We start from the raw sequence: 24302 nt of genomic DNA on the forward strand, positions 1-24302 counted from the left end.
AGGTCATGATCTCAGGGTTGTGGGATTGAGCCCTGTGTCCCTGTGTCGGTTCCGTGCTGAGTGTGGAGCCTGTTTGAGATGCTCTAGCTCCCTCTGCCTCCTTCTGTTCCTCCCCACCCCATTCTTGCATGCATGTTTGCTCGCTCTCTCTCTTTAAAAAAAAGGAAGAGAAAAGTCTGGGATTTCCAGAGTCTCAGGACAGGAGAGATGGATGTGAGGGCAGGGCGCAGGGCCTAGAGGGCTGGCTGAGCTAAAGCAGCATCAGCTCTTGAGGAGGGGAAGAGGCCCTGAGAATCCTGTTTGAGGCGGTCAGCGGGTCCCAATTACAGCTGTCATGGGGGTCCGCAGTCTTTGATCTGGCCTCAATTCTTGCCTCTAGTGAGCAGATGCAAGAACCAGAAACTCCCCCAGGGGAGACAGGACGCCAGGGAAGGAAGGGCCCAGGAGCTAGAGCTGCTGAAGTTGGTGGGAAGGGTGTGGCTGGGAGGCTTTCACACCCACTCCATGCTTCACACTTGTTCACAGCCAACTATGTGCCTCTGAATCATTTCATGCCTCCTGGTGCAGCTCAGATCACGAGAAGCCCCAAGGAGCCTGGTTCTAGGTCTGCGCTGTCCTAGCCCTCTCCTGGGCTAGGTCTCCCCCTGCTAATTCACAGAAACCCAGCCACCAGGCCTTTGCCTCAACAGGTCAGAGGCTGAAGCTATTGTCAGAGCAATGCTGTACCAAGACCACACATACAGACAAGGAAATCACACGTTCCAACGTGGAAATCATACACACATGCCGACGTGGAGATCACACACACCAACATAGAAATCACTCATACTGACATGGGCATCACATTATCAACACAGAAATGACTCACACTCACACTCACACTCACACTCACACACACCCTGACATGAGCCAAGCATTCACAGAGGAGCCCTTGTCTGTGCTTGTTGGTAAAATCCCAATTCACCCCCATGAAGGGGAGACACGGGGTTTCATCTGATTTTTCAACACTATGCCTGTGGCAAGAACTGGTGTGGCACCCCTCACCTCCGGCTCTCACCTCCTAGCACAGCTCGGTGGGTGCCATTTCGGCAGGTCCCCCTGCCTGATGGCCTTGTCCCCGACCCCCTAGACCCCTCAGGCCCACCCTCATGGGGCCAGGCCTTCTCCCTCCCAGCAGCTGTGGCCTGTCCTGGCGTCAGGTGGTGGTAGGGGTACTGCCCCGGCCCAGGAAGCCAGGGCTGCCATTCAAACTGGGGCAGATGGTTTTACCAGGAGGAAGTTGACAGTTCGACTTCAAACACAGGTGACGCAGGCCCTACACCGCCTGCTTCCCTGTCATACCCTGCCCTTGCCTGCCCGCCCCACCCCCTCCTCCCCGAAAGGGAGACTCAGGACCAGACTCCTCTCACCCACGGGATGCCGAGCTTGCCAAGGCTAAGGCAGAAGGAGGCTGCGTCCATGGGGTTTCAGCAACCACCGCTGGCCGCCCTGTGCCTGCTGGGGGTGCTGGGTGAGTACTGGGCTACTGGGACTTGGGATGCAAGGGAAGAGATGCTGGTTCTCGCCCCAGTCTGACGCAGGCCTATATGTGACCTCTCTGGAGCATCAGGGTCGGGGCCACTCCACTGGTCCCTTCCATCCCTTTACCACCACCCCCCCAGCTCTGCTTCTTTCTTGTACTACAGAGGTCTTCCTGCACCCTTCCAGGTGGGACCCATGCTAAATCAGACTCTCAGCCTAGAAACCAAGTCATCCAGCCCCCCTCTAGTGCAAGCTTCCTCTGCCGTGCCCCCACCCGCAATGGCACTTGGAGCGTCTGGCCTTTACCTAGATGCGCCCAGGCATACGTAGCTCACTGTCTCCTGGGCAGTTCTATGATGCTCTGAGCACATGGGGCCAAGGCACAGAGGGCTGCCTCTGAGAACGCAGCTGAGCATGAATCGGAGACACACCCTGAGTCCACATTCTCCAGCTCTGTCCCAGAGGAGCCCCAGGAGGCTGGCCAGCCAGGGTGGAGTGCACCCTGGGGCTGCTCTCACTCAGGGCCCAGATGAAGGGCTTCAGAACCGGGACTCCAAGGCTGTGCAGGAGCACCCGGGCCTCTGAGAAGTTGGCCGGGGTAAGGCCAGGGGTGGCTGAGCCTGGGGCCTCCTGTACACTGGAGGGGAGTTGGTAGAAGCTGGCGGTCTCCCCATTTATGAAACGCAGAGGTGAACTGGATGAGGTCTGACCACCACTCAAGGGCTTGGAGGGCACTGTGGGCAAGAGAGATGCCTGACCGGGGGATAAGGAAGTGTTACGGCTTCCCAATTTTCAGGGAAAGGACCCAGGGGCTATGACCTGCCTGCCTGTTCAGGGAGCCTCAGTCCCTCTTAGAGAGGCTGGTGTGTAGTGTGAGCAGATGTGAACGTGTGTATTTAAATATTTGTGTGTGTGTGTTTTCATGGGCCAGACATGTCTCCAAATGTAGGTTTACCTTCTGTCCGTGCATGTGATGATGGCGCAGGTGCACACATGTTCACATAGCTCTTCTCACATGGACCCACGAGAGATACCGAGTGCCTTCTGTCCCCAGGGCAGGGGACTAGAGATAGGATCCTCCCAAGGAGCTGCGACCTGTGGCCACTGACCCCGCCAGGGCAGGGAGGCTGCCAGGCTCCCCGCCGAGAACGGGAATGGAGTCCTGTTCTCTGGGGCTCCCAAATGAAGCCCATCATGGGACCAGTTTCCTGGCCAGATCCAGCAGCTGCCCTATCCCAGCAGAGCCCAGAGTCAGGGAGACTGAAAGGCAGCACCTTCCCCAGGGGGTCTGAGAACCATCTGGAAACCCAGGAGCTCATGCTTTCCGGTGTTTGTGTGAACTGGTAGATAGTAAACATTCTCACTGTTCGATGGATCACAGCTTACAAAGTACCTTTAAAAGCTACTTTCTTCTGTAAGCTTCACAACAGCTCATGAGGTTGGTGGGCCCACTGCCCCCATTTTATAGTCAGGGAAACTGAGTTCCAGAAGAGCCAAGAAGCAAAGCCCAGGGCATAGCAGCTAGTGAGCAGCAGGGCCAACTCCAGCCCGGCACTCCTGCTCTCATGGAGGCCCCCTGTACCTTAAAAATACAGACACACCAAAGCCACTCCCACAAATAGAGAAATGGCTGCAGATCACAACTACCTCCTGCAGACATGTCCCCACCAAGGGCAGGGTTGCTGAGGGCTGGGGACTCCTGGCTGGCCATCCAGATTGTGACTTGGGGACCTTTGGGGCACACAGATGCCCACGACATGCCTGGGTGGTATGACAGCTGGTCCCCTCTCTTGCTGCCCTCAACCCCAGCCTGCCTGGGGCTCACCTGCTTGGATCAATGGTGTGTGAAGACAGCCCTGAGGGTCAGGCCTGGCCACCAGGACTGCAGAAGCCAGCACTGGGGCAGGACAAAGTCACTGAGAGTATATGTCTCACAGAGATTTGTAAGGATTAAATGAATTAATGAATGTAGAGCTGTTAGTAGGAATGCTGGTTTAGAGTATATAGTAGGTGCTCAGTAAGCACTGATGGTCATAGTAATTATTACTCTCATCATCATGAAGGTCAGAGTCCAGAGGGAACAAAGTGAGGTCGGACCCAGTAGAGAGTCTTGCCAGACGCCAGCCTGGCCATCGAATCTCCTCTCCCCAGCCCTCTTACACGGGTCATTCACACCTTCATTTATCCAGCTACAAATATTTATGGAGCATCTGTTATATGCCCAATGCTTGTAAAGCATCTGGGATCATAGTAAACAAGACGGGAATCCTTACCCTAATGGAGGAAGCACCCGAAATAGTTACAAATTCCTAAGTATTGTGGTAAGTGCAGTGAAGAACACAAGAGCAGGTGGGACTCAGTGGCCAACTTCCCTGAGGAGCATGCCCAGTCCAGGGGCTGGGTAGGCAGGGAGGGCCTCTCGGAGGAAGTGACATCTCTTCTAAGACACAGATGCAGGAAAGAGCCAGCCAGGCAGGCAAAAGAGGGATGTGGTCCATAGGGGTTTGCAAGCGTACACACAACAGGCAGGACAGGCCCGACAGGGGCTAGGCATCCACAGGAGGCAGGGGGACATGGGCTCGAGCTTCGAGCAGGCTGCCTGGCCCACTATTCCAGCAAGGTCCCAGTGGCCCAAGCTCCCCACCCTCAGTGGGGAATACAGGGACCTGGTGGCTCAGGGATTGGTACTGGCCCCTCTGGTCACTCTGCCCAGCTCAAGACCAAGGAGGGATTTCAACTCTACCTGAGAAAATTGATAAAATGCATACGCCTATCCCATATATGCATATGTGTGTGGATGAGTGTGGGTGCATGTGTGAGCACATGTGTGCATGCTGTGTGTGTAATCGTGTGTATGTGTTGTGTGTGCGCACTTGTGTGTGAAGGCCTGTGGGGCTTTGGAGTTGCACAGATTGGGGTTTGACTTCGGCTGAGCCACTCACAAATGACAAGAACACTTCTCAGAATCTCAGCCTTCTCATCTATAAAATGGGATGACCACCGTGCCCACCTTACAGGACAATGCAATTGTTAAATCTGATTCATTCACTCATTCAGACAGTAAGTATTTATTGAGCACCTACTATGTACTGGCCACTATTCTAAGTGCTGGGGACACAGCTGAACCATCAAAATCCGTGTCCTGGTGGATCCAATATGGGAGTTGGGGTGTTATGGGGAGACATACGGTGATGGCATGGATGCTGGGAGGTCATGAGTGGGGTGGGGTTGGGTGGGGGCTGTGCTTATCCAGGAAAGGAGAAGATAATATTTGGGAGAAATTCTTGTAGGAAGTGAGTGAGCATACTGTGTGGGCCTGGGCAGGATGATCCAGGCAGAGGGCAGAGTAGAGGAGTAAGAGTGATGAGTACCCCTGAAAGGAATGGTCCCAACACCTTTTCAGGTTCATACACCCTTATCCTGACCCTTGGGCCAGATGCATTTGGGAATTCAGAATTTTCCAGATTGGGGGTCATACTGTATATGTGTTCATCATGTGCCAATGAGGTCTTGGTAACACCCCCTAATCAAACACATTCCCATTCAATGAAACATTAATTCACACACTAAGAGAGACTCATTAAAGGCTGCAAATACCCTCCTGCCAAGTGTACTAGAAAAGACTTATGGTTTAGGGTATTAAGTTGCAGATGAGGAATTATGGCCCCAGGCCACTTCCTCCATAGACACTACCATCATCATCATCATCATTATCACCACGTCTGGTTCTCACAGGCCCCTGAAACGCCCCTCTCCCCCGGGACACCATTGAGACATATGTGGTAGGGACAGGATAGAAAATCAGTGGTGGCTGGCAGAAGCGCAAAGGGTCCTGTGCCACCACAGATTCCCATGGAGATATCCAGAGTGAGCCCTTCCTTCCTTGGCCTCAATTTCCCCTATCTGTACCCTGGGGTGAGCAGGCTCCAGGTTCTCCCAGTGGTAGATTCCCACAGGACCCTGTCAAGTCATGGAGATGGGGTTTCTTGTCCTGACTCTACCATCAGCAAACTGTACTTGACCTTGGGCAAGTTGCTTAGCCTCAACAAACCTCAGTTTGTTGATCTGAAGAGGAGAATAAGAATGGGCACTTCCTTAGGGTGCTGTGGGTGGAAACAACTTTGGGATATAGGAAGCTCCGAACAAAATGAAGGTCTTATCACTGTCACAGTGGAGATGCATATGTGGCATTAAACACGTGCAAATTCAGTTGGACATAGCAGGCCACCAGTGAGAGAGTGATGACAGTTTAGACTGTGACAGCCGTCCTGCCTGGGATCTGTTCATATCAACAGGCCAGTGCAGGGCCCGTGAGCAGGATTAGAGGTCTGAATCTGCTGTTCCTTCTGTGGGTGCCAGTCCCCAGGCTTTTCCTGGCATAAACTCAGTGACTCTCTGCATGTTTTGCACACAAAAAGACTCCTGATCAGAAACCAATCACCTCATCTAGTATTCCACCAAGAAACAGAATTGGGGGCCTCTGCCATCCTTGTTTCCCTAAAGCCTTGATACAGACTCAGGTTAGATACAGCTCCGTTTCAGGAAAGGGGGTTTCTGACCTTCTAATCAGCCTCTCATCAGAGGATGAAAGGAAGAAAAATCCAAAACGCCCCCCCCAAAAGGCAGTCCGACCTGTGGTGTTTGCTGTGAATTGATGAGATGTTTGCAGACTATTAGAAGGACTTGTTGTTTATGGAAAAGCTGGAACATCTGACTTCCAAACCTCACTAAGTCCATCCATTTCCTGATCTGGGAAACAGGGTGACAGCAGCCCCTTGCAGCAGGGCTATTGGGAGGATGGGGGCCAGGTCCCCCATGCCGAGAGCTTGCCCTGGGGTCTGCATGAGGCAGGAGCACCACAAATGTTCACTCTAACCGCTCCTATCAGACATGTCCCAGCTCCTCCCTGGGACCCTGCTGCCTTGTCTCCACTTCCCAGTACATGGTGGTTGCAAAGGCAGATGTTCACGGGCCCCAGGAGTGTCGGAGTGAGCCAGAGGCTGGCCAGCCTGGGCCAAGTCCTGGCTCTGCCGAGTACTGCTCGGCAAGTAGAACCACCAAAACGGGTCCATAAACGTTCTCCAGCAATTCCAAAACCCAAACAACGTCTGCAGATCTCTGGAAAGCGCTTTTGGTGCCGATCCTGACCTGAATGAATGGGATGCTATTTATAATCCTGCACATCCCATATGGCATGAAAATTCATGTCTCTCGGCAGAAACCATCATGAGATTGAAGCTGGAGCTCTCCACACACAAGGTGATAGTAAGGGGCCTCAGGGGTGCTGGCAAACCAGATCCCACAGGTTGCTGCATGGAGCTCTTGGGGAGGTAGCCTGATGAGGCCCAAGGATCCTATTTTCCAAAAACATTTCACTCTTGGGATTTTTTTTTTTAAGCCAAACAAAACAGAAAGAAACCTAATTTTTAAAAGTTGACTGAAAAAAATTTTAAGCAGCATGCAGAGCCAATAAAACCCATCCACGGCCTGATGCAGCCAGTGGTATCACACAGAGAACCAAAGCGAGAATCACTGGGAATGGTGGGGATGCAAGAGGACCAGGCGGGTAGGGACGAGGGTGTGAAAATCTCTGGGTGCCTTCTGGAATGCACAGAATTCTCACAGAGATCCCGCCGGTGCAGGGGTGCAGGTAGGGTCAAAATGACTAAATTTCTGTAAATGGGGAGATGAAGAGAGAGGCCAGGAGACTGAAGATGCCTTCTCACATTCTCGGGCTTTCTCGGCCCTGAACTTGGCTCGGCTGCTCCAAGCCCCAATCATGGGTCTCCGAGGGGAGGGGGCAGGGGAAAGAGGAGCCTTTGGAGGATTCTCGTTCCTGGCCCCAGCTGCTAGGCTGCGATTATGGATGGCAGGTTAGCAAAGGACACAATGCTTCATGGTCCCCTAGGGTCTCTAGGCCTCTGGTTGCAGATTCTGCAACCCGCTAGACTGAGCTGCAGCCCCGGAGGGTCTCAGAGAGAACCTAAGTGTTATCTGCAGGGTTCCAGGGAAGGAGGCTCTTGGTCAGACCCCTGTGAGGAGAAGCTCAAAGAATGAAAATATGTTGTGGACAATGACAACCTAAACATATCTCTGGACAGACAGAACGAAGCACCTAGAAGGCTCTGAGGCAGTCACACGTCTCACTGTCCACTGGTCCCTGGCCCTTGACAGCCTCTGAGATACAGCAGGAACTAAAGAGTACAGAGCAGAGAAGGCTGGCCCAAGAGGAAGGTGAGGGATCGCGGGGTCTAACTTTCTCATTTTACAGTTGAGGAAACTACATCCAGAGAGGGCGAGTGTCTTGCCAGGATCATAGAGCAAGTTCATGGAAAAGTCTCCCCACAGCGTGTTTCACTAACTGAAGGAAATTCCAAGTTCATTCCTGTTCATCACATCTGCACACCATGAACGTGCAGTAAACTGGCAAAAGGAGGTGTGACAGATGGCTTGGCTTTGAGTCCCAGCCCCAGCAGCAACCTGCTGCTCAGCATGTTAGTTCATCTTTCTCCACTTCTTCATCTATAAAATGGAGATCAAAATAATAGTGCCTACTGGCGCACTTGGGTGGCTCTAACGGTTAAGGATCCAACTCTTGGTTTCCGCTCAGGTCATGATCTCAGGGTGGTGAGATCAAGCCCTGCATCAAGCTCCGTGCTCGGTGGGGAGTCTGCTTGAGGATTCTCTCTCCCTCTCCCTCTCCCTCTGCCCATCCCCTTGTTTGCACACACTCTCTCCTCCTCTGTCTCTGTCTCTCTAAAATAAATATATATTTTTTAAAAACCCAATACTGCCTACTTCATAGAGCAATGAAGTTTGAGAGAGTTAACATATACAAATGCCTGGGTAAATGTGAACTCTTAAAGTGTTACCAGGGGGATCCCTGGGTGGCTCAGCGGTTTAGAACCTGCCTTCGGCCCAGGGCATGATCCTGGAGTCCTGGGATCGAGTCCCGCATCAGGCTCCCTGCGTGGAGCCTGCTTCTCCCTCTGCCTGTGTCTCTGCCTCTCTTTATCTCTCTGTGTCTCTCATGAGTGAATAAATAAAATCTTAAAAAAAAAAAAAAAAAGGCAGAGCCTGAGCTCTGTCTTATAAAAACATAAAAAATTAAAAAAAATTAAAGTGTTGCCGGTGGTGATGATGGGGATGGTAAGGCTGATGGTGATGGTGGTGAGGCTGATAGTCATGGTGATGGTGGTATTGTTGTTGACGGTAATTTTGATCATGATGGTGGTGATGGTTAGGCTGATGGAGGTAATGATGGTAGTAATGGTGATGGTGATGATGGTGATGGTAGTGGTGGTGATGATAGTGGTGGTAACGATGGTGACAATGATGGTAGTCACGGTGATGGTGGTGCCGGTGATGGTGTTGTTGATAGTAATAGTGATTGTGATGATAGTGGTAGTGGTGATGATGGTGGTGATAGTGATGGTGGTGATGGTGACAGTGATGGTGATGGTGAAGGAGGGATGAGCCAGGAAATGCTGCTCCACTGAGGACATCAGGCACCCAGAGGGAGGCAAAGTGTGGGGATACCTAGATGCCCTTCCTCAACAGAGCATTTTGGGAATTTTACTTGGTTCTCCAGCTTGTTCAGTCTTTCCCAGAAACATTCTCTGAGGAGGGCCTGGGCCATCCTATGTGAGATCTACAAGAATGGTCTGGTCTGGTCCCTGCCTCCAGGGGCTCCAATGTCTGGAGACTCAAAAACCAGGGGGACAGGTTCTAGGCCGTGTTCATCTCTGCATCCCCAAACTTGGCACTCTGGAGACACAAGCAGGCAGCAGAGAGCACAGGTTTGGAAGGCAGACTCACAGTTTGAATCCAGGCCTTGCCAGTTGCTGGCAGTGTCCCCCTGCACAGGGCATTCTCCTTCTCCCAACATCTACACCATGAATATATGCAACTCACACCATGGAGCTGTGTGGAAGGTTAACAGTGGAATCTATCAGGAGCCACCCTGAGTGCTGAGTACACAGTAGGTGCTCAATAACTGATAGCTGCTATTAATAATGAATGTTGACTATGGCGACTTGGGGGGATATGAAGGTCTTGAGTGGGCCCTCTTACCTGGCTCTCCAAGCATCTCAGGCTGGCAAAGCTCCCCAGTGGGCCTGCCATCCTCCCCAGGCCTGCCCCAGGCCCAGCCAGCAACACAACAGTGCCACCAGCCCTGAGCACCAATGCCAGAACATCACAGTATGGTGCCAGCATTATTACAGGGAGTCTTGATTGTGGGGGGCGGGCTGGCTGGCAGGGACACATCTTCCTTTAAAATTCTACTACAAGCTCCAAAACACTCAGGCAAAAATAAGCTTTTTAAAGCACGCCTATTTTCATTTTCATTTTTTTTTTAACACACAGCAACAATTTCTCAAAAGCAACTTAAATGGAGTCATTTCCCCTCTAAAGTAGTCACCCTGACTGTCCTGGCTCCCAATCGAGAAGCAGGCCCAGGAGTCATAAGGTGGAAATCAGAACATCTACTTCATGGCTGGCAAAGCCGAGCCGCAAACATGGGATGGGGCTCTGAAGCCACACGAGCGTGCCACCCTGGCCCAGGCCCACCCAAACCAAGCGTCCTCTGCCAGCCACAGATGAGCCAGCCACAGGCTGCTCTGTGACAATCCCTTCAGTGAGCCAGCTTACCTCCCACTCTGGAGTCAGTCGGGGCTGGGAGGAGGCCGGACTCCTCAAAGGGCCCCCATGGCTATTGAACAGGCCTGGGCAGGAGCCATGCTAGAGGGGAGGCCAGGTCCCCAGACCCACCATCAACCGGGGCTGTGGTCTTGACTCCTTTGTGCCACCTGGCTGCACTGTCTTGGGCCAGCCCCTCCATCTCTGAGCTTCGACTTCTCCTCTGGAAGCTGAGCTATTTAAGATGAATTGCTCTCATTCTTATCCTGCCTTGGAGATAACTAGAAAGTAGCAAATGATGTCTGGGGTTCTCATGCTGGGTCATTTCTCTGGTTCTCTACAACTGTGAGGCTCAAACTTTTTCAGATTGAAAGCAGTGCTCACGACAGTTTTACACTGCAGCCAAATGCACAAAACCTCATAACCAACCGTGTATTCTGACATTCTCTATTCTGAGCCATTTCATTTTGCAAAAAAAAATGTGATGGTTGCATTACCACATAATTTTAAAAAATCAGTGGCTGCAAAGCTATATATCACTGCAAAGGGAGAGCATGAGGAAATGTTGAGGTGGGCGGTGATGGAAATGTCACCTTGACTATGATGGTGATCACACAGATCTCTGTATGTGTTAACATTCATAGATCTGTGCACTAGAGGAAAATTCATGTTACTGATGCTCATTTAAAAAGCAAAGTTTTAAAACAGGGGAAAAATTGATAGTTGCAGCCCATTAAACTGGTTTCGTGACCCACCTGGGGGTTCTGATGTGTAGTGTGACATTCCCTACCCCTGAGCCCCACATTTGGGGGGATGCAGAAGAGGCCACTGCTCAGGCTGTGGGTGGGTATGAGGCGGGATGGGGGGTAGGAGGGAGGCTCCACTTCCTGACCCTCTTTTCTCTTTTCTACAGTCACTTCCTGCCTTGGGGGGCCCCACTGGGAGGACTCAGGTAAGGAAGAGACAGACAGAGGTCTGGAGCAGAGGGTGGTGAGGGGACAGGGCTGTGATTCCATCAGGCTGTAGGGAGACCTACCTGCCAGAGTGAACTCCACCCCAGAGAGAGAGAGAGAGAGAGAGAGCCCCAACACATGCAGACCCACACATCCACATACTCGTATACACATTTAGATGCCTGTGCACTGGCAGATGCCCTGGATGGCCATAAAGCACCACTCGCATGCTCATTATCATGATAATTATTATTATGACCCACTCACCATGAACAGAAAACATAATGGCCCATAAATGCCCCCTGCAAAATCCTGTTTCCTACTTAGTCCCTGCCAGATCTTCCTGGTCAAATGCATTTGCAGCTGAGGCTACAGAGAGAGACTGCACGAGGTTGTAAAGTATGCTGCATGTCCTTCCTTCTCAGTTGGACTTTAAGAGGCTAGTGTTTCCCAAACAGGGCTCATGGGACATGTTGGATAAGAGGTAGACAACACCATCACTCCCTGGAGACTGATTGTGTGTACCAGCCTAGGAAAGTCTCTGAGAAGTCCTGCAGTGGAGAAATGTGTTTGATATTTCTTAATACAGCAGTTCCCAGACTCATTTCACCCCAGACTTCACTCTTTCACATTTCCTGAGATCACATCATGCTGAATGTTTTTTGGGAGAAATGTGGCCAGTCTTATGAAGCATGCAGCCAGAAGGAGCCACAGGGGCCTTGGAGGGCCCTGTCCAGAATCTGGAACCCTGCAGTGGCATCTTAGCTCTGAGCTCTAGCAAGTGACTTGTCCTCTCTGAGTCCCAATTTCTCCACCTATAAAATGGGGAGACCATCTGTTCTCTGGTGAGGATTCAGTGAGTCTGCTCACTGGAGGGAAAGCTGCAGAACATTTTGCCAATGTCAGGTGCTGGACAAGCCCTTTTTTTTTTTTTCAATTTAAAGATTTTATTTATGTATTCATGAGAGGCATAGAAAGAGGCAGAGACACAGGCAGAGGGAAAGGCAGGCTCCATGCAGGGAGCCCAGTGCAGGACTCGATCCCAGGACCCGGGATCACAACCTGAGCTGAAGGCAGACGCTCAACCACTGAGCCACCCAGTGGTGCCCCAACAACCCCACTTTGTCTCAAACTAGTATAGTGACCTTGCCAAGCCCTAGCCCTGGGCTCTGATCCCCAAGCCCAGAAGAAAAAGTAGCCTGCCTAGAAGTTTCCAACCAGGGAAAACCTCCACCTCCCAATCACTTGGCAAAGCTTTTTACATGTAAAAAAATAAATAAATAAAAAATAAAATAAAAATCTTGAATAGGTAATACAGTTGCCTGGCTTAAAATTTTAAAAATATAAAAAAAACCTACAATGATGAATCTCATTTCCATTTCTGTCTCTCATCTGCCCAGTGCTTTCTGCATCCTAACACCCCAGGTAACAACCACATATATTCCTGTCTTGTCTCTCCTTCTGGAATCTCTGCAGATACAAATATATATCCTTCTTTTTGACTTCATGGAGCTTTATAAAATCATACCAGTCCTATTCCTACCTATGATCCAACAATTCCACTCCTCAGTATTTTCCTGAGAGAAATGGAACACGTGCCCACACAGACAAACATCAGTTTGTGAATGTTCCACACAGCTTTGTTCACAGCAACCAAATGGTGGCATAGCCACACAGTGAGACATTCCACAACAAAAAGGAAGCTGGTACATGCAATGATGCAGAGAAACCCCAAATGCCAAGGCGAGGGAGTCTGACGAGAAAAACAGAACAACAGAAACAAAAAAACACGCTGTATGATTCCAGGTACATAACATTAGAGAGGAGGCAAAACTTCTCTCTAGCAACAGAAGCATATGAGGCTGGATTCAGGGAAACTGACTGCACATGGGCATAAGTGAACTTTCCAGGGGATGGTGGTTCCAGAAAGGCATGCCTTTGTCAAGTTCCACTGAACAAGGGCTCTTGCAATGAGTACACATGAGTAATGTTTCTGTGTCTAAATCCTACCTCAACAAAATTGATTTGAAAAGTCAGAAAGAAAAATAAAAACAGGTGACAGGCCCTATTTCTATGGAAGCAGAATCTGCATGAGTGGAGCAATCCTGCTGGACGGTAGGTGCTGAGCACCCCTTGCCTGCTGCTCTGAGTTCCCCTGGGCTCTGAGGTCTCAAGCCCCACCCTCTGGGGCCTGATTTTGGGGGACCCCAAGTGTCAGGGAGCACAAAGCTCACAGGAGCCAGGAAGGCAGCCCATGGGGCAGAAGGTGGCCTGGCTGAGGGGGAACCTGACTGGGAAAGAAGAAGACTCTCCCCCCACACACACACCTCTTTGACCCCCAGAGTTCCAGGTGAGACTGAAAGGCTCCAGCTCACGGTGCCAGGGCCAGCTGGAGGTCTGCATCGGGAAAAGTTGGTACACAGTGTCCAGCCGGAGCTGGAGCTGGAGCCAGAGCCCAAACCCCTGGGAGGAATTTAGCCTGGCCTTGAAGCTCTGCCGGAGGCTGGACTGTGGGGAGGCCTTGGCCATGGCCTACTTTCCTGCTTTCAACAGTCCTCAGAAACCGATCACCTGCCATGGACAAGTGGGGTCCTTTTCCAACTGCAACACCAGTGTGGCAAGCCAGAGCAACCACCTGGGCCTGATCTGCCAGGGTGAGTAACCAGCAGCCCCGGTGAGGCTGCCTGGGGCCTGGGATCTGAGGCTGCAGCAGGCAGGTAGAGGGGCATTCATGATTTATAACAACCCCCCAAAAAAATACCTTGGTGGGGAACTGGGGTAGGGGGTGTTGGCACCTGCCTGGTGGGATCAAGAGGCCAAAAACCTGGTTCCGCCAATTGCTAACATTACTGTCTCCTCTTAACCTTCGTTTTACCGACAGTAAAATGGGCTGGTACTGCCCACCCTGCAGATTTAGAGACAGTGTGTAGGACAAGTGGCACTTAAATCATAAGTTCCAGGTCTTTCTCCAAACCCTCGGGTTTGGGCAGCCCTCCCCCAACCTGCATTCTTCCCCCCCTCCCCATCTCCAGCCCCCTCCCAGGGCTCCTGCCCCTCCCTCACCAGAGTATCTCATTGCAGAGCCACCGAAGACAACACCTCCTCCCACGAGCCCCCCACCCACAACCACTCCAGAGCCCACAGGTAAGAGGATTCTGAGGTCCCTGGGGACAGGGTGCTAGGTCTAGCAAATAAAAACACAGGATGTCCAGTTGCATTTGAACTTCAGGTAAACATGAAAAGGTTTAGCGGAAGTATGCCCTATGCAATATTTGGGAGCTCCCCACCCCCCACAGCTGTTGGCCAGTCTTTCATTTGTCTGTGTGTTGGAACCAGAGAGCCTGGAGCAAGGAAGACCCCATTGCCAGCCTGGCAGTACTCAGACCCGCTCCCCTCTTTCTCCCTCCACAGCTCCTCCCAGGCTGCAGCTGGTGGCCAGGCCTGGGGGCCTGCGGTGTGCTGGTGTGGTGGAGCTCTACTACGGCAGCCTGGGTGGTGCCATCAGCTATGAGGCACAGGACAGGACCCAGGACAGGACCCAGGACCTAGAGAACCGCATCTGTGCCGCCCTGCAGTGTGGTTCTTTCCTAAAGCTTCTGCCAGAGGCTGAGACAGCCAGGACACAAGATCCAGGGGAGAGCAAGCCCTTGCCAATTCGATGGAAGATCCAGAACAGGAGCTGTGCCTCCCTGGAGTGGTGCTTCAGAAAAGTACTGCCCTATGAGGGCAGCCAAGCTCTGGCCATTGTCTGTTCTGGTGAGTGAGACTCAGTGAGGACCCAAGAGGTGCCCCCCAGATGATCAGTCAACACCTGTTCCTGGAAACCCCTGTGGGTAGCACAGGGCCCTGGGCACCATGCAGAGCAGAATGGGAGGGAAACAGAGGGCAGGATGGGGTGGGGGGGAGCTATACTCACACAAAGTAACACAGAACAAGCCCAGATGCACTGCCAGCTTGGCTGCGGCTCGGTGGGAGATCAACAGGACTTTCAGGATGAGGCAAGGTCTCCTTGTGGGTTTGGGGGAACAGAGGAGAGAAGGCTCTTTAGGTGGGAATTAGGACTTGTGCCAAGGATCAGAGCAGGTGGAGCACTTGGAGGGGACCAGCCTTGAAGGAGGGGAGTTTGCAAACCCCAGAGACAGAGGAGGTTGGAGCAATGGTAACAAGTGGGAGGTTGTCCCACCCTACCCCCTGCACAGCGGGCAGAGGGAGACCAGGGCAGGTCCCCAGAGAGCTGCTTGCGGAGGCTCCTACACAAAGACAACAAAAAGACTGGTGAATCTGGTGTGGCTGAGGAGAGAAGACCAAGGAGGATGCTCTCGGGGACCCCCAAACCAGGATCCCTGGGGAAATGGAGGAGGAAGAGACTGCAGGTCAGAGTAAGGGAAGGGGTGGGTTCCCATCACCAGAAGGGTTCTAGTGGAGTCCAGACTATACGAAGTCCGACTTACCGAGCATTTCCTGGGTGACAGGGACCTTCCCAGGAGGGTCATTCATTTTCACAACAGCCTGAGGAGGTGGGCGCTATTATTATCCTCACTTTACAGATGAGGAAGCTGAGGCTCAGAGAGGTTACATTTCTTGCCCAATATCACAGAGCACTAGCTGGGATTTCTACTCAAGCCATGTCACCCCAGAGTCTGTGGTCCCAGCCTTGGCTACCCAAAGTGTGGTCCTAGACCAGCAGCACCAGCTACATGAGCTGCTCAGAAATGCAGATATGGTGGTCCAGCGCTAGACCTACTGAATCAGATGCGCATTTCAGCAAGGTCCTAGGGGTGTGTGTGCAAAAATCTGGGAAGCCTTGCTCTGGACCTCTGGGCTACCCCGCAAGCATACCACCCCCACTCCCTTTGCACCCTGCAACCACCCCCTAGCCCGGTGGATGCCAGGTATGAATTAGTGAAACACCACCTCCTCCATGTAGGAGCGGCCCAGCCTCCCCCACCCAGGGTCTCTCTGGGCCTGACGGCGGGGTGGATAGTCTGGTTCTCAGACCCACTCGCCACTGCCCTCCTGCAGGCTACAACGTGCAAAATCAGACCCAAAAGGGCTCGCCTTTGAAATTCTTTAGAAAATTTACTAAGGCCTTTTAGATGGATGTTCCTATGGAAACTGGCCAAATGGGTGAGATCACAGCCCCCTCTAACCTGAGCACAGGTGGGCCTCAGCTGTGCACCCCAGGCCCCACCCTGGCAAGCAGAAATGGATTCAGTCTCTGTCAAACCGAGTCCTTTCATGAAAGCCCACCCCTTGAGGCTGGGCAGCAGGAATCCTGGGTTCTGTCCCACCCCTGAAGTACCAGGACCCGGAGCAGGAGCTGTTTCCTACCACTAGGCCTCAGTTTTTCCTTTCTGAAAAGCCCTCCCGCCTCGCCAGGGATGGTTCTCCAAGGTTAGAGGACCCAGGTGGAGCCTGTTTCTCACAGCTCTTCTTTCACTGTCACCTGTGCGGGGACTGACTCCCTCCAGTGGCTGCCGTGAGCATTGCCACTCTCTCGGCATCTTCCCTGAAACCACCCACGCTGTCACATCTCAGGATAGCTACCAGCAGCTGCCCGGAGATGCCAGGGAAGGAGCTGGATGCGGGAAATGCCAGAAGATGCCAGAAGGAGGGAAGAACAGAAAGGAAGGCGACCCCAGCTCCCCACGAGCTGGGCTCTGCCAAGGCCGCCTCTTGGCCAGCGACACGGGGCCCCAGTAGCCAGGCCAGGGTAGGCTAGAGCTCCCCCAAACCTGTCACCTGCCCTCCACTTCTTCCCCTCTCCAGGTTTCCAGCCCAAGGTGCAAAGCCGCCTGGTGGGGGGCAGTGGCTTGTGTGAAGGCTCTGTGGAGGTGCGCCAGGGCAAGCAGTGGGCAGTCCTGTGCGACGTCCCTCGGGCAAAGGGCACGGCGCGGTGGGAGGAGGTGTGCCAGGAGCAGCGCTGCGGCAAACTCAACTCCTTCCGGGTGCTGGATGCCACCGAGAAAACCTCCCATGGGCTCTTCTGCCCTGAGGAGAAGCTGTCCCAGTGCCACCAGCTTCAAGAGAGAAAAACCTACTGCAGAAGGGTATTTGTCACATGTGAGTTGGCCATAGCCTACAGTGGGCAGAGGGCAGTTCTGGATTTTCCCTTCTAGGACCTCATCGGTGAGTGTGCTTCTGAAGGACAGGCTCCAAGCCTAGACAGAGGGCCCTGGAGTCCTAGAAAAGGTTGGAGAGGTGGCAAATGGGGGGTGGAGGGGGGCAATTGTGCTCAGACAACAATGAGCATGAAACATAAAGAGGAGATTGGTCATAATGGATAAGGAGCTTTCCTTCTGTCTTCTAGTCTTCCAGGATGGAAGCTAGAAAAGCAAGGGAGAAATGGTCATTGAATAACGCATAAAAGAGAGGAAATAGATGAATGGATGGATGAATGGATGGACGGATGGGTGGATGGCTATCAGCGTATGATGGCAAGGTGATCACTTATAAGCAACTGGCAAAGGGTAGAAAGTGAAATAGTTGATAACAAGAGTGGCCAGTGATAGCTGGATGACAGGTAGGAGACAGATGAAGGGGTAGCAGAGAGTTCGAGAGACAGGTGGAGAGGCCAGTAGAAAACTGCCTTCTGGCACATGCTGGTGAACGGCAAGGAGCAAGGGGTGGGGGGCGGGGGAGCCAGGGGCCGCTCTCTGAGCGGACAGTTCCCACTTCCCAGCCAGGATCCCCCTGACCTCTGCCTCCCCCAGGCCAGGACCCAAACCCGGCAGGCCTGGGCGCAGGCACCGTGATGAGCATCGTCCTGGCCCTTGTGCTCCTGGCAGTCCTGCTGGTCGTGTGCGGTCCTCACGCCTACAGGAAGCTGGTGAAGAAATGTAGGTGCGGGCGCCCCGAGCCCCCTCACTTTCAAGCCCCTGCGGGGGGCGGGAGGTGTGCAGGAGAGCATCTGGGCTTCCCTACCCGGCTCACCCCCTCCTGCGGGTGGGAACAGAGAGAAGCAGGAGTCTGGTGAGCGCTGACTGGCGCACACCTGCCCCCCCCCCCCGCCCCGCCCCCGCGCCGGGCTCCGGGTCTGGGTCCAGGCCCGGCTCCACCCCCTAGCGACGGCGCCGGCTGCTGATTGAGCCGCTTCCTCCCTGAACCTCAGTTTCTTCATCTACCTGATGGGCGATGGCGTGCGTTGTGAATATAGGGGGCTGGTGTCCTTGCCCTGCAGAGCTCCGAAGAAAATTATGCAGAGACTGGAAGTGAGATTAGAGAGGCCGACGAGAGAAGACCGGGAGGTGTACAGTGTTGGCCAGGTCCCTACTGCCCTCCCCGGCTTAATTCTGGTTCTAAAGCCCCGTGGTTGTTTCTCCTGGAGAAGCAGCCCCCTCAACACGCCCCTTCACCCTAGATGGGCCCAGTCACCCTCCTGAGCAAGTCAGAAAACTGAGATCCCGGAGGATATCAGGGGGCAAAGTCCAGCAGTCTCTCCTTCAGCTGCACCTGCTGCCTCCTGCCTCCCTTCCCCCACCTTCCCCCACACAAGTCTCCCCATCCTTCCCTCCCATGATCCCTGCCCAGCCTCTGGCCTCATGTGCCTTTCCTGTCTGTCACCCAGTCCGCCAGAAGAAGCAGCGCCAGTGGATTGGCCCGACGGGAATGAACCAGAACAGTAAGTGTTGCGGAAGGCAAAGTCCTCCCTCAGCCCCAGCCAGTGTCCACAGGGGGTCAACGGCTCTCTGCTGACCACCTACGAAGCCAGCGGCTACTTTAGGCCTCTGATCTCCACCAAGTTCATCTAAGGTGGGACTGTGGTCAACAGGGGTCAGCAGGTGGTATTCCAAAAAGAGGTCTCCACCATCACATAGATTCAGAAATCAGTGAGGTAAGCAAAATGAGGCTCGGTTCTTTATTTCAGGACTTATTAGAACAGTACTGGGCATTTTTGCAAGAAAGGTTGTCCAAGCTCATTTTCTCATGGAACAATTTTAAAAGGCCAATTTTAAAACATTTTGTGACAGCTAGCCCATCCCATACCCTCGTTCTTCATCCTCTGTCCCTCTAGCCACAGCCAGACCACCCTAACGGACAGAACCATGGCCCTTCTCCCACTCCATGTTCTTCCTTCCCTTTTGCAAATCAAGGTGTGCTGTGAAGTCTCTTTTACAATATAAAGCCCCTCAGCTCCAGGAGAGGAGGGACTGTATCTGGCCTATCACCTGTGTTCCAATCCCTGCCTAATAAATACCTGATGAATGACTAACTGACAGCTGAAGGCCCACCCTGCCAGATTGCTGGCCAAACCCAAGCTGCTCAGGAAGTCTGAGTCCCCGCAAGAATGCACCTGCTCGGGAAGAAAGGAGCAGAGGGATGCAGTGAGGAGGTGTGGGTGCCCTTGGCCTTCCCCCCATCCTACAATGGAAACAAATCTCAATTCCGGGCTCCTGTTGGGGAGGAGGAGCAGAGGAAGACAGAGCAGGAAGGCTAATGACACCATCTCCTGCATTTGCTCAGTGTCTTTCCATCGCAACCACACGGCGACCGTCCGGTCCCAGGTCGAGAACCCTGCTGTCTCACATGTGGAGAATGAATACAGCCAGCCTCCCAGGAACTCCCACGCCTCTGCTTATGCAGGTAAGCAGCAGCCAGGCTTCCAGGGTGAAGGCAGGCTGGAGCACAGGTCACACCCAGAAACAGGATGCCCCAGGGGAGTGGGGGCTCTAACTGCCCTTTGACAGTGGTATGAAACAGATCCAGCCTTAACCGGCCTCAGCTTGTCCCCCCAGAGACCATGAGCCACTCAGCTAGAGAGAATATGCTGAGATGCCATTAAACCACAGCACTGCTGTGACCTAACAGGCCTGTTTCTCTGCAGGGCCTTGTGGGCCAGATGGTAAATGAGGCCCCTTGGATCCCTTGCAGACCTGCAGGAGGCCTGAATTGAATGTTCCCTGACTGGCACTAACAATTAAGCCCCCAGGGAGCCCAGAGTTCAGTATCATTAGTGAACACCGGCTGATTTTTATCAAAACAGATACAGGACTGTCAAGCCACCCACCAGCTCCTAAGCCCCTGTGATCCTCAGACCCCATGGGGCACTGGGCTCTGAGGGGCTCTCTCTGTGTAGCCTGGTGGGGTAAACCTGCTGCAAATGGCCTCTTTTCTTTCTGCAGCTCTGGAAGGGGCCCTGAATCGTGTTTCCACCCAGCCTGATAACTCCTCCGATAGTGACTATGATTTACACGGGGCTCAGAGACTGTGAAAGGTGAGTTGGGCTCCCTGGCCCGCCCCCTGAGATCCCCGAACAGCCCTAGAGATAAGCCCTGGCCCCTCAATTCCTCACCTCCTGCCCGCCCTGCCCATCCAGAATGGGGGCATCTGTACATCTTAACTCTCATAGACAATAAATAAATAAATAAATAAATAAACAAACAAACAAACAAACATGCACTATATTGGTAATGGGGGCTAATTTGGCAATAGTAGCAGAAGGATGGTCAACCTGAACACCTCCTCCTAAACTCCATCTTAGAGGGCCACCCAAAAGAGCCCCTGAGAATTTCCTGATGGACTCACACCCCTGTGGAGCTGCCAGCAGGAAGAGGTAGCCCCTGGCCCAGAGGGACAGCCTCTGTCCCTGTTATCAAACCGGGGGTTTGGGGCCTATCCCTCACCTCCCTGAACCTTCTCCAAGGTGCAGGGTTTCCTCCTCTGACCTGTTTCCTTCTCTCCCCACAGAACCAGGTACCAAGCACAAAACATCAAGAGGCAGACCTGTCTCCTGAGACGACTCTGTATTTACTGCCTGGAAATAATTTCTGCCCCAGCTAGAACATGGACGCAGGCAAGGGTGCTTTCAGACATATCCTAAGTCCCTAGAGCTGTGGGCCGCCGGAACCTGGCCCAGTGAAAACCCCCAACATAGCTCGGCTGCCCTTCCAAGTTGAGTATAGCCCAGAAACAAGAATCCCCCAACCCTCAAAATCAGACATGTGGGGAGCAGCACCCGGAGGAATTGGTTCTGAGATTCTGACCCCAGTGAGGAAGGAGCTCCCCTCTGCGCCGGGATAGGGGAGTGCAGGGGAAACTCGGTTCTCTATTGTATTTTTAATATGTTCTTTGTAAATAACACTTTTTCTACTTCCTGCAAACTAGAGGGCCTCCGCTCCTCAGTCGAGGGTCCAGCTTCTGGACCCTTCTGGGGATGCTGGCAAGCCCGAAACAGGGCCACTCAGCACAGCAGGCAGCCACTGCCTGACACAGGGCCCAATCACCCCCCCTCTGTGGCCGCCCCTCAGCCCCTCATTCCAAGCCCTAACAGAGAGCACCAAATCTCTGGGATTGCTGGCTGCCAAGCCCAAAGGCACCATGCCACCCCAGGGCCCGTGAAGAAAGGACCAAAGAAAGGACCTAGCAAATCCGAGGTGCTTGGGGGTTTGGTTTTGCACAGCAGTTTAAAGTTCAAAGCCAAAGTGGTTTCAGCCAATCACAGTTAACTTCCGAGCCGAGAGGCAGAGAACAGGGCTGGACATTCATAGAAGTTAAATCATTCATTCTCCCAATGGAAACTGTCTCTACTAGTCACTGTATCTAGACACACACATTACCGTGTGATGCTGGGATGTCCTTAGTGAGGAAGGAAGGGTGAGTGAGTGGGGACATCTCACAGGAGCGTGAAGATCTAGTAATGGCAGAGGCCAAGCCAGGTCCCCACCAGGTCAGCCCTTGGGCACCAGTTCCCTAAGAAGGCGTCTTGGGTCTGGGGCCTTCCTCCACATGATCTGCCACTGTCTCCACTGACAGCAACAGTTCTTCATGGCCCAAGCTACAGAAGCCAACCCAGGAAGAGCAATGGGGTGTTACTACAAGGATATGGGGTAGGGGTGTTCATAGAATCAGGGGATCTGAGGACAGTAGCTTGCTAGAAGAGTCTGGTCAGCTCTCTGCCAATACCTTCCAACCAGGCCTCCTGTCCTCCCCTGCTTGGGACCCAGAGTCCCATGAGAGCCCAGTGGCCAAACCCGAGTCTCGGATCTGCCCCAACCATGCTAGGGATCCAGAAACAGGGGCACGCAGTCCCCTTCCTACACTCGGCAGGGGTGAGGGGCTGCTCAAAAGGGAACTGAGAGGTGGCTTTCAGGGAGGGCCATTGGGGAGCACGAACTCCTGTCCCCTCAGAGGTCCTTCAAGCTGGACTAAGGATCAAGTTGACCTGAGACAGGTGAACAGGAGAAAATCAAATTGAATAGAAGTATGTACAGAGGACCCAAGCAGACGTGGAAACTGCAGAGACAGGCCCAGAGATCTCCATGTCATTCTGAACTAAGAGGAAGGGGCAGGGCTCTGGGACTGCAAGGGGAAGGAATGCACTTCACAGAGCACTAGGAGGAGGGAGTGTTTGGTAATGAGATGTTTGCCCTGCCCTATAGATGGGTCACTCAGATGCAAGTGATCTCTAGCAATAACACTTATTCTGGAAAGACCTCCAATATAGATTCTTCTGTGTAGTTAAAGGAGGGGCAATGGTTTCTTGCGAGCCCTGAGTCTTGATTGCCTTTAGCTCAAAATAGTCCATGAGCCAAAGCGGCGCATCTTGGGGAGGCATGCCCTTGGCCCCTACAGGGCAGAGGCCGTGAGGCACCCAATGTCTCTACCAGCCCCTTTCTTGATAAAAGCTCTTTACTCCCTAGCTTGCCCACCAGGCATGACCTCAACACAACCATGGCCAATTTAACCCCCTCCCCAAAAAAAGGAGCTGCATTGAGGGGTCTCTTTAGAAAGCTTTTCCCAGTGCTGGCAGGCCTGGGTGGTGCACTCCACAAAGGCCTGTTTGGTTAACAGTTGAATAGGAAACATCTTGGCCTTTCATCAGGCTCTGGCCTTAGCAGGAAGGATTAGCCCACAAGGCCTGGGCCGCCTCCCTCACCACAGAGGATGCTGAGCTGTGGCCTGGGCCACCTCAGGTTCAACCTCTTGCCTTATGGCCACCTGCCAGAGCAGATAGGGGCCGCCCCTTCACCAGGGAGGGGAGTGCTGTATGTCCCCCCCCCCCACTCCACAACAGCCCATTTCCCTAAATTGTTACCTGCATGATCAGCCAGGGGATTGGGGAGCATGAGTGTGTGCAGCCTGATAGACTGATTCAAGCACATTCTCCTCCTTTTGTGTAAAGGAGACTGAGGCCCTGATGGGAAAGCTCACTCTGAGTACCCAGTGACAAGCCTTGCTTCAAAGCCGTCATGCCTCTGGGATCTGGGAGTACTGAATCATAGCCAAAGGGACATTTCAAGTGGCCTTGCCCCAGCTGAATCAGCAAAATGTCCTTCTCACATAAGCTAGGAATCACCTTGAGGCTCTAAACTTGGTGCTTGGGGTGTGTCCTTGGGCAGCTGGCTCTGCAGGCAGGGACCCACTGGGGTCTGGGGGAGGGCGCCTGGTGATTCAATGTGGCAGATACAGGGGTGGGAAGAGGCATCCGGAGGGCCTGGGGAGAAGGGAGAGCAAGGAGCAGAAGGATGCTCATGCACAGATGACCAGCTGAGGCATCTCTCCTTCGAGCCATTTCATAGAAAGTGGTGGTTCCTCTCGGCAGCCCCTTCATGCACCCTGCCACCTGTCCTTAAACCTGGACACATGCAAGGCGCAGAGTTCAGGAGGAGGCAACAGACAGTAAAAAAATAAATAAATAAATAAAATAAAAAATGGACTAAAGCCCAAGGATTCTCAACATGGGCTTAGATTTCCCAAACCTTCTTCCTGACTGGGAACCGGAAGACATCTGGAAACCGGAAGACTTCTGACACCACATGGCATGGTGGAGGAACCCCTGCAGCCAGGTCAGCCAGCCAGGTGCCAGCCCTGCTCCCACCCCTCCAGGCTTTGAGACCTGGTCACTGGCCCACCCACCCCCTGCAGTCTCCTCCCTTGCTTAAAATTGGGGATCAAAGGGCTGTCGAAAGGACCCAACAAGATCATGCATGTATTCAGTGTATTCAGTACTGGCAGTCCAAAGCACTACTGCACGTTGTCCACAGGCAGCCTGCCCATGTCACTTTGCTGGGAAGGAAAGGCAGACGGGCTGACTTGAGAGTCCATCAGAAGCCTGGCCTCCTGACTCCCCCAAAGCTGCCCTTACTGGGGAGAGCAGAAGACTCCCTCCCAAACCTCATGATAGAATCAGCCGAGCTCAGGGTGGGTTAGAGAGGGAGTAGGCTGGGTGGTGGGCGAAGACCAATGGGC

At 53.1% G+C, this 24302-nt stretch overlaps 1 protein-coding gene across 1 annotated transcript; it reads left to right on the top strand.

The window, feature by feature from the left end:
• Nucleotides 1-1048: 1048 nt before the first annotated feature.
• On the top strand, nt 1049-23780 carry CD5 (CD5 molecule). The gene is made up of 11 exons (XM_072758187.1): nt 1049-1510; nt 11075-11113; nt 13457-13768; nt 14196-14258; nt 14526-14870; nt 16884-17177; nt 17828-17953; nt 18682-18735; nt 19578-19697; nt 20237-20328; nt 20802-23780. Exons 1-10 carry the CDS (start codon nt 1417-1419, stop codon nt 20323-20325), a joined length of 1536 nt encoding a protein of 511 aa, XP_072614288.1. The 5' UTR covers nt 1049-1416; the 3' UTR covers nt 20326-20328; nt 20802-23780.
• Nucleotides 23781-24302: the final 522 nt, after the last annotated feature.

The sequence above is a fragment of the Vulpes vulpes genome, chromosome 5 (genome assembly GCF_048418805.1).
Source record: "Vulpes vulpes isolate BD-2025 chromosome 5, VulVul3, whole genome shotgun sequence".
Classification (NCBI taxonomy): Eukaryota; Metazoa; Chordata; class Mammalia; order Carnivora; family Canidae; genus Vulpes; species Vulpes vulpes.